Source organism: Vanessa tameamea, chromosome 23, assembly GCF_037043105.1.
Source record: "Vanessa tameamea isolate UH-Manoa-2023 chromosome 23, ilVanTame1 primary haplotype, whole genome shotgun sequence".
Lineage (NCBI taxonomy): Eukaryota > Metazoa > Arthropoda > Insecta > Lepidoptera > Nymphalidae > Vanessa > Vanessa tameamea.
This window is the reverse complement of record NC_087331.1, coordinates 6,152,002-6,162,101: the sequence shown is the minus strand read 5'-3', so window position 1 is coordinate 6,162,101 and position 10,100 is coordinate 6,152,002. Positions and strand designations below refer to the sequence as shown.

Genomic DNA, 10,100 nt, shown 5'->3' with positions numbered 1-10,100 from the left:
CTAGGTAATTATAAGCACAAGAAATGTAACTAACATCTATGGTTCCAAAAGAAATTTTCTTGTTTTTTCCGGCTAGGAAAGTTTATATTCCTTATTCCTTAAAGGCAGACAACGCATCTGCAAGCCCCCCAGTGTTGCAGATGTCCATGGGTGGTAGTCACTTTCCATCGGGTGAGCCTCCTGCTCGTTTGCGACCTATCACATTAAAAAAAGAAAATATATTCGCGGCTTATCTCTTCTATAATATGGATGTATAATACATATAGACCTTCCTCTTGAATCACTCTGCTCACTATCGAAAAACAGAATGTAATCCGTTATGTAGTTTAAAACATCTAATAGTAATTTCATTATCTATAGATTTGTTTCATCATCTATAGATGGTGTAAACTCACTCTGTTTTATACTGTCAATATTTTGCAAATGTACATACAATCTAAAGATTGCTATTACAAAATCATGTAATATTTGTCAGTGAACTATTATAAGTCAAACGTTACAAAGTCAGTTAATTTTTAAAGAAATTGGTTTTATTGTTAGCTATTCTATGCTTGAGTAAATATAGCACCTGCTATTTTTGTTATCAATAGAGTTTAAAAATTGTATTAAAATTGCTTCAATGACAAGGTAATAAAAAAAATCTCAAAGTGATTCGTACACTTTGCATAATCGAAAAATATTCGGACATTTAATTTGTTGCATTTATCTAAGAAATCATTTGATCGTTAAAATTGATAAGATGAACATTGAAATCAATTAAACGCGAATAATTATGTGAGATGTGTAACAGCAGATAGCGTTATTAAATTAGTGTTAAGATAAACTACTATTGCAACAAACAATAAATAAATGTTTATTTAAAAAAGTGACTGAGTGATACAAATATGTCGTCTTGGGTACCATTAAATTTAAGTGACGTTTGCTTAGAAAAACAAGCTCCTTTGTCACAATGTTCTTCGACAGGGTTTATGTTTTTGGCATTAGTGATGAAACTCTTTGGTGGTGTCTCATACAGCGTTTCAAGGGGAAAGAAAAAAGGTTCGCCCATATCGTTGCAACCAGAATTATTCCAAAGTAATTTGGATTTGACTTTCGATCGTTTAGATTCGAAATCTACATACCCATTTTCTAGTGAAAGTGACGCATATTTTACGAAATTTTTCAAGAATCCTTTTTTGGATTATATGTATAAATTCCCAAGTCATGGACAAAATCAATTAAAAGGTTCCAATTATTTTGATGTTGGAAATTCAAATTTACGCATGGATACATTACGGATAAAAAATAAAAAAGTAAACGAAAGAGGAAGAAATCAGAAAAAAATCAAAGAATACGACTTTATAGTTGTTGGAGCTGGGTCAGCTGGATGTGTTGTAGCTAATCGCTTATCAGAAATAAAGGGATGGAAGGTAAGTCACTATAAATTATAACACAAAGTTTCCGACCCTACAAAGTCAATAGATCTTTGGTATTTCGTCTGCAAACATTTTTAAGTTTGCTAATTATTATGCAATCTAAATCTTGTGTCAAGCCACTTCATAATCAAGGTAACGAATAATATTTAACTAGATTATATGGATGATTGAAAAAATAGAGTTACTATATCAGGATTTTCAGATGTAATAAACAAATTTAATTCTTCTAGATAGAATCTACGTTCCGAACCAGAGGTAGCTTTACTTATAAGATAATCTCGATTTAAAAGTAATTGTAAGAGGTTACTCAAATAAAGTACATTTTTATTTTTTATAATGCAGGTATTATTAAAAAAAAACACACAAAAATGCCATATAGTTTCCAGTACAGTACAACAAAACCGATTTAACTAAAGCAACTTTGTCATTTTGAAGAATTAAGAATGGGTGACATAAACATGATATAAAAACTTGTTTCAGATAGGTATTTAATACTTTCTGGAACGATTAACATCGGTATAATGTTGATTATGCATCATAACAAATACTTAGCTATCGTGTTAGGATTTAAAATACTGATTACAATGCGAACCGTATCGCTATGTAGTTCAAACTTCAAGAGAAGATGGGCGTGAAGTTAGAAATTGAAATTTGTTTGTTGATACAAATAGTGTCGATAATTATTTTAAACAAATATTGCTTAATCTATTATAACTCAATTTATTTGACTTTAATACTATGAAAACGAACCAAGCACAAGCCTAGACTAAATTCATTTCAAATAAAACCTTCAATTAAATATGTCTTATGAGTGAAAATTTTAAATATAATAATTTTAATGGACCAATAAATGTTGGGGAATATTATATAAATGTGTAGACTATTCCAACCATAGAAGGATTTTATTATCTTTATAATCTATTTCGAAATTCAATCGACAGGTGTTGGTCGAAATATTGTATAGGTACTTTGTTCGTGTTAATTATTAATTTGTTAAGAAATGGCGTTTCGAATGAAGGCGATGTTGTTAATCAGAACATTAGAAGTAAACTTTAAGTAAATACCTATAAACAGTCAAGTGGTATATTGTTGTATTATATTTATCAAGAACTAATTGTAATGCATTATACAGTAGATCTATTAGCAAATCGCATGGAATATGTAAATCTAAGGTTTGTCTATCTCCTTCGGTTTGAATAGTCCATAGTGCGTAGGCGACACGTGTTAAATTGAATTCAACTATAAGTATAAAATATCACTTTTAAGTTCAATAATTAATTTCCGAGTAATTAAATATATTATTAATGTATTATGTATTCATTCAAAATAAAAAAAAAAAATACCGTTCCATTAATAAACACGGTATAATATAATTAAATAATATTATGATATTAATATCACACAAAAACCGATATCTCCGTAAAGTACCAAATTCGAAATCTAAAACAAATACACGTGTTGTTTTTTGATTCTCCTTGTACACATAATATGTATATTATAAGTATACAAATACCCCAAAAAAGGATCTTTTCCCCTTACAATACTAAGGTAGAATTTATCACCTTTCGATTTTACGATAAATGTCAGAACTTCGATAAATACAATTCAAACGTAACAGAAACAAAAAAACATAATTTTCGTATTATTTCATCTATTTAAGAGGGGAAAACTTTATTCAACGAAATTTACATTTACAGTAATTTTTAAAACTCTTTTTTTAATTTATTCTTAAATCATCCTCACGATATCTGTTAGTGAAAATGAAATCAATAACCACTCAGAAGTTACTGAGATGAACGTGAATACGTACAGTGAAAAATAAAATACTTGAAGTATTTTATTTGTATATAAAGGCACAGGTTACAGTGTTATATACAGGTCTGTGTCACTGGATATGGCTTATCAACCAAGACACAATAATGGTCAATAAATCGTGAAACTATGCAAACTTGAACCTCAATTAAAATTATTTACATATAAACAGTGCAAATTTTCGCTTGTTAATCAAATTGTAATCGCTTTGCAGTAGATATACTTGGAGTCGAGCCAAGTTCTTTTTACTTACTTTTAGTTCTCGTGTCGCTTGCAATTAATTAGCTTTTAATTTGACGTACATGATACCCAAACGTTTTGACCATTGATGCGTTTCGTTTTATTTTTTCCACATATTTTGAGAAAAAAAGATAGTTTCAATAAAAAACTATTTTTGTTCGACGGATTTCAATTTTATTTTTAATTCAACTCCCGAAAAAATCCAGTGGAAAAAATCCATCAGAAAAATCGGAATTACGATGCAACAGGGAATAAGCAGAGACGTAACGTCCCAGTAAAAATAACACGTTGATCCTTAGCGAATTTTTCTGGCAAAAATCCTAAGGAACAGAGCGGTAGCTCTGAACATCAATTGATAATAGAAACTAAGTGAGACAGGCTATCTATTACACAAATGTATTGCGAATGAAACCGCGAGACCTAGGTAGTATGAAATATATAATTAGTTATCTGCTAGGCTTTACCTGTGTGTCGGATGAGTTTAAGGGCTAGGTATCCTTTTTCTATACCCCTGACAACTTGTCTGCCAATTTTTCTTGATGAACAGTGAAGACGTAAACCATGCCGGCGTTAGGGGGAACCGCGATGGGGGCAAGAGCGCCAAATTTAGGGGATAACCTATACATAACCTCAATACCCTCATTAGAGTCGGGCCATGTTTTCTAAGGGCCATCTTTAACCTTCCCATTTCGACCCTGGTCGAATATAAAAAGGCGAAATAAGTTCTGCCCGGGACACCTAAATGTTTAAGGGTGACACTGGACGTGAAAGTGTAACAATCAAACTTATTTGCGCATTTATAGTCTTAGTTATGATCTAAGTTATTATAGTTCTTGACATTATAATTTTTTTTGCTTTTTTAATTGTTATTTTAACAAAAGCAACGGCCGTGAAACATGAATGAAGTGAAGCGATGAAAATGAATTATGTTCGGCACTTTTTGTTTTGTCCAATGTCATATTTGTAAATAATAAAAATGATATATTGTTTACAAAGACAATATGACATTAAAAAATGCCGAATTCCATACCGTTCCGTAATTAAGTCGATACTACGATATGCGTAATCGAGCTATTAACCAATGTAGATTTCAAAAAAAGAATGAATTTGACAACCCCCGTGGTCGAGTAGTGTGTACACCGGTTTTCATGGGTACGCCACTCCGAGGTCCCGGGTTCGATTCCCGGCCGAGTCGATGTAGAAAAATTTCATTAGTTTTCTATGCTGTCTTGGGTCTGGGTGTTTGTGGTACCGTCATTACTTCTGATTTTCCATAACACAAGTGCTTTAGCTACTTACATTGGGATCAGAGTAATGTATGTGATGTTGTCCAATATTTATATTTATATTTATGAATTACTACACATAACAGTTGTGTTGCTTGAGACAGTTCGTATTACTTAACTGAAAACACTGCCACCATTAAGCATAAATTTTATATCAGAAGATGAAGTGCGTTTTGGTGACGGTGTTTTTGCTTGTATCGTACAAGCGTATAAAAAAAATTTGACCGAATAATCTTATAGTTAGCAACTGTTTATATAAAAATGGTAGGTATTGATCATTTGAACTATTTATGCAAATTTCTTACGTGATTATCTGTTTTTAATACACTAGTAGTAGTAGCAATTAAGCTTAGCGTGGGTCTCTTAGAGTCAAAAGTCGGTTAAAATTCAATGAATGGTAGAGATTTTATAATATCAGTGGCAATACCCATCGCGGTTTTGCAAGATACGCTGAAAAATAGATATATTACGTGCATTTTTAAAGCGACAAGTTTATCCAATCCCGAAAGTAAATATAATCATTGTTATTTGTTTGGGTGTGTTTAAAAGAATGACACTTTGAGCGGTTCGAATGGATAAAGTTGACGATTGGTGGATATTTCAACCCATCTAAAATAAATATTTGCCAAAATCCTTTCTACGCCCGTCCTTAATACGCAACGAATATCTTGCTTTGATGGTTTTTCATTCAGATCATTGCCCTTTTTTATCTCACTCTATCTTTGTATATATTTATAATAGCGTATAATTTTAAAAATTAAAATAAATATAAAGGTGTAAATATGACCAATACGGCATATAATTTAAATTGAGACGGTATAGACTTTTAACTAAGGTAACTGATATCACAATTGACACCTTACATTTTATAAATCAGTCATAATCGTGATCAGCCACTATTTATTCACATAAGCAATTGTTTTTCCCAAGGTAAACAAGGTAAACATTTAGATCATCGGTCTGAAGACTAATAAATTGATAAACACTAATATTGTGAATGCGAAAGTATCTCTGTCTGTCTGTATGTTGTTCTTTCACGGCCTTTAGTTCTTTACCAGCATGCAAGCTTGACACTTGACGACCAAGCCCCAAAAATGAGAGCGAAGACGCAGGCAATAACTGATGATACTATAAACGAATAATATATTCATCATAGATTTCATAGAAAGTTCAATTACCGACAAGGACAAAATATCCTAATTGAATAATTACTAGCTATTTCTCATTGACTTTGTCGGATTAAAGTGTATTATTTAATATAAAGGTAAAACATTCAAAACAAGTCACAGAACAGCAATTTACAACACGTAAAGAGTACTATAAAGTTTTGGGACTGTTGCAATCGAAACAAGTTTCTGTTGGATCTCGGAGAGTTTTGATATTCATTGAGAAACTATTAAAGCAAAATAGACCAATATTGAAAATAACTAAACTCTCCCGAAGTTGCGAAGTTCGTATTCACAACTAACGAAGTAAATAGAAATTTTGTTATTCTCTACTGTTATTACATACCTGTTATATAACTTTACCATTAATAAAAAAAATCTATTCGTCGATATCAAAACGTACTTTATTAACACTTGCAAGGACTTTAAAATCGTCAAACACGTCAATCTTTAGGCTAACAATGATTAATCATCCAAAACTTTTGTCAAAATGATAGGTTTGTTAAATTAAGCCTCTTCGTATCGCCTAATACACGTAGGGGTCACGCAGCTCGTATTAGAGTATAATGATGTTATTAATTCTTCTAATGATATGTTCAATTTGATATAATTTTAGATACTACTTTTAGAAGCTGGAGGCGAAGAACCGGATGTTACAAGTGTTCCCGCATTTGCAACCGCATTAGGAAGGTCTAACATCGATTGGAAGTATACGACTCAACCTGAAAAGTTGACCTGTCGCTCTTTAAAGGGCCAGACTTGTACTTGGACAAGGTACAGTAACAGCAAAAATGCATAATAATATTGTTCAATTATCTGTAGTATATTTAAATAGCTTCCTCTTTTTCGATTTCCACAGCCCTAGTTTATAAATACATCACTAGATGTTATCTGTAATTTATGACTTAACTCTGTTATCTGTGGTCGAACTCGTATTTAATAAAACATAGCGTGCAACTTATAATTACGTTTAATTTCACTAAAAACAACAAATATATTATTAATAAATTAATTTATCTTTACAACGCATAACCTAAATAAAATAGTTTAAAACAAAGTCACTATACTTACTAATAAATCACTCGACAGATTTTGATACGATTTACTCTAATAGAAAGAACGATAAAGGATAAATATTTGTATTTATCATTTGTAAATATTTTGTTCAATATGGCTGAGATATGACAGTGTTTATATATTAGGAGTTGCAAAAACAATGTACTGGAAAATTAAACGTCCTAAAAAAGCTTACAGAAAAGTCCGTGACAGAATCTATCTTCTAAAATAAACTCATAATAACTATTTATATTAATGACAGATTAGTAAAAAAACTGTAGGTTATAATATGCGAAATCATTTCTTCCAATTCATTATTAAATCTTGTTCAGGTAAACGTATAAGTTACCTTGAGCATTTCACATAGATTTAAATTACACTATATCATTGGAATGAATACTTAAGTCGATATCACTGTTTCCAAATTACATGCAGCCAAAAAAGTCGATCTCTGTGATCCACTAAACAGACGTAACAATACAATTTTGGATTTTGCAGCAAAAATGATCCTAATTTTAATCTATAAGTCAAGAACGAATTTTGAAGTATTTTTACATTAAAATTGCTATTCAAACTAATTTAATATCATTTTATATTTTAGTTTTGACATACCTTCAAACGTATAAACGCTTAATATGCTTAATAGTTTCTCATTAAGCGCACAGATAAATATGAGAATATCTTTTTATAAATTGCACCAGTGTGAAATCGAGGCAGGTCTCTAGTATAGTAATAATACAAAACTGACGTTTTGTCAAATTATTTGTAGCGGTAAAACTATGGGTGGATCCAGTGCAATCAACTACCTAGTCTATATGAGAGGAAATAGTCATGATTACAATAACTGGGCCGAAATGGGTAACTACGGCTGGACCTACAACGAGGTTAATTATACTTTTTACTCTTATTCTTGCTATTTGTGCTTCTTCCTTTTTATTTAAATATGTTGTTTCTTCATTTTAGGTCCTACCTTATTTCAAAAAATCTGAAAATAACCGTGATCAAGCATCTAAAGACTCATATTATCATTCAGTTAATGGACCACTGACTGTTGAAAGATTTTCTTACACTGATATAAATACAGTTATGCTGGTGGCCGCTTTCAAAGAAAAGGGGCTACCCGTAAAAGATTTAAATGAAGAAGATAATTTCGGAACAAATATAGGCCTTTCGACATCCAGGAATGGCCGTAGGGTATCAACTAACATTGCTTTTATCAAACCTATTCGAAATGAACGTAAAAATTTACATATAATCACGAATGCACATGTTACAAAAATCAATATAGATTCAGAAACGCAAGTAGCCAAAGGAGTTACTTATTATAAGAACGGAGTACGTTACGAAGTAATTGCGAAAAAAGAAGTCATTGTCAGTAGTGGTTCACTAAATTCTCCAAAACTATTGATGCTATCTGGGATAGGGCCCGAAGAAGAACTACAAAAATTTGATATACCTGTTCTCTCGGATTTAAGCGTTGGTCAAAACTTACAAGACCATGTTACAACAAACGCTCTTATTATGTCTATTTCTAATAAAACATCGACACTAATTAGTGCCCCCAAGATGCTGAATAAAATCAAAAGATATTATAAACAAAAACATAAGAAAACTGGACCAATAAGTTCTACAAGTCTCCTTAATAGCATAGCATTTGTAAAAACTAAGTATGCCACGGATGATGTGCCCGACATTCAAATTCATTTTAATGGTCGAAATGTAGAAGATTTCTACTCGGATCCCACAACTTACTTGACAACCGACTTTCTTCCTCTACCTTTTTACAATGGCATTGGTGCTAGGCCGCTCTTACTTGTGCCAAAAAGTAAAGGGTTTCTTTTATTAAATAAAACAGACCCTATTTATGGGCAACCTTTGATATACACAAGATTTTTCACAGTCAAAAAGGACGTTGATGTATTAGTTGAAGGTATGCGATATGTTGTTAGTTTAGAAAACACAAAAACGTTCAAATATATTGGTGCGAGGTTCGTTAGAGTACCAGTGAAAGGATGCACTCAACACGTTTGGGGTAGTTATGATTACTTTGCTTGTTTACTTACTCAATACACCACAACCATATTCCATCCTGTAGGAACGTGTAGAATGGGACCAGCGTGGGATAAAGATGCGGTTGTCGATCCCAGATTAAAAGTATACGGAATACATAATTTAAGAGTAGTTGACGCGTCAATTATGCCAGTTATCGTAAGAGGGAACACAAATGCACCGACAATAATGATTGGTGAAAAGGCATCAGATATGATAAAGGAAGATTGGTTATAATCGTGTAATAGCCTAAAAAATATCGGCCAAACATGGAGTATCTTATACCAATATTATTAATCAAAAAGTAAGTTTTCACCACAAGTGTGTTCTCTTAAGTAAAAAGACTTGACGAAATGTTGAAGAAATGTCATCATACATCAGCTACGAAACAAATGGACACTTTGAATATTTCGAATCCTACATCTATTGTGAGTAGAGAGTAAAACAAGAAAGTTTCAAACAAAGACCAACGGAATAATTTCTCCGGCTGAATCATCTCGAAGGAATACGAAGACATTATGTAAATGTGGCCATTAAAATAAAAATAGGAATGCTTTAATATTTCACACTTTCTTTAAACGTTGAAATTGTATTGTAAACATAAAAGTTTTGTTCGTTCGTTCGATGTTAAAAATAAGTTAAGTGATTTGCATTACATAAAATAAAAATAAATTTATACAATTTCTTATTAATGTGGTGATGATCATTTTAGAGATAACAGTTTTCCAAAATCGGAGTTATAGTTGTTTAAAGTTAATACCCTTGTAATAATTTAAAGTCGTGACTGATATTTTCTCAATAGTTTAAATGTTTTTTTTTTTTTATGAGTTGGCAAACGAGCTAGAGGCTTACCTGATGGAAAGTGACTACCACCGCCCATGGACATCTGCAACACCAGGGTGCTTGCAGATGCGTTGCCGGCCTTATACTTATTTTAAAACTATCAACTATATTTTTTTGTCGTACTCGATTTTTTATTTTGGGATACGCGCAAATACTAGCAGACTTCTATTTGATGTGGACAAATAAATATATTATAATTGTTGCTTTTACATTTTATTTTTAAATATTTTCAT

General features: G+C 31.7%; 1 protein-coding gene across 1 annotated transcript; it reads left to right on the top strand.

The window, feature by feature from the left end:
- The first annotated feature begins 1,262 nt into the window (after nucleotides 1–1,262).
- On the top strand, nucleotides 1,263–9,261 carry LOC113401890 (glucose dehydrogenase [FAD, quinone]-like). Its single transcript, XM_026641966.2, has 4 exons — nucleotides 1,263–1,409; nucleotides 6,536–6,693; nucleotides 7,745–7,859; nucleotides 7,939–9,261. Exons 1-4 carry the CDS (start codon nucleotides 1,263–1,265, stop codon nucleotides 9,259–9,261), a joined length of 1,743 nt encoding a protein of 580 aa, XP_026497751.2.
- The last annotated feature ends 839 nt before the right edge of the window (nucleotides 9,262–10,100 follow it).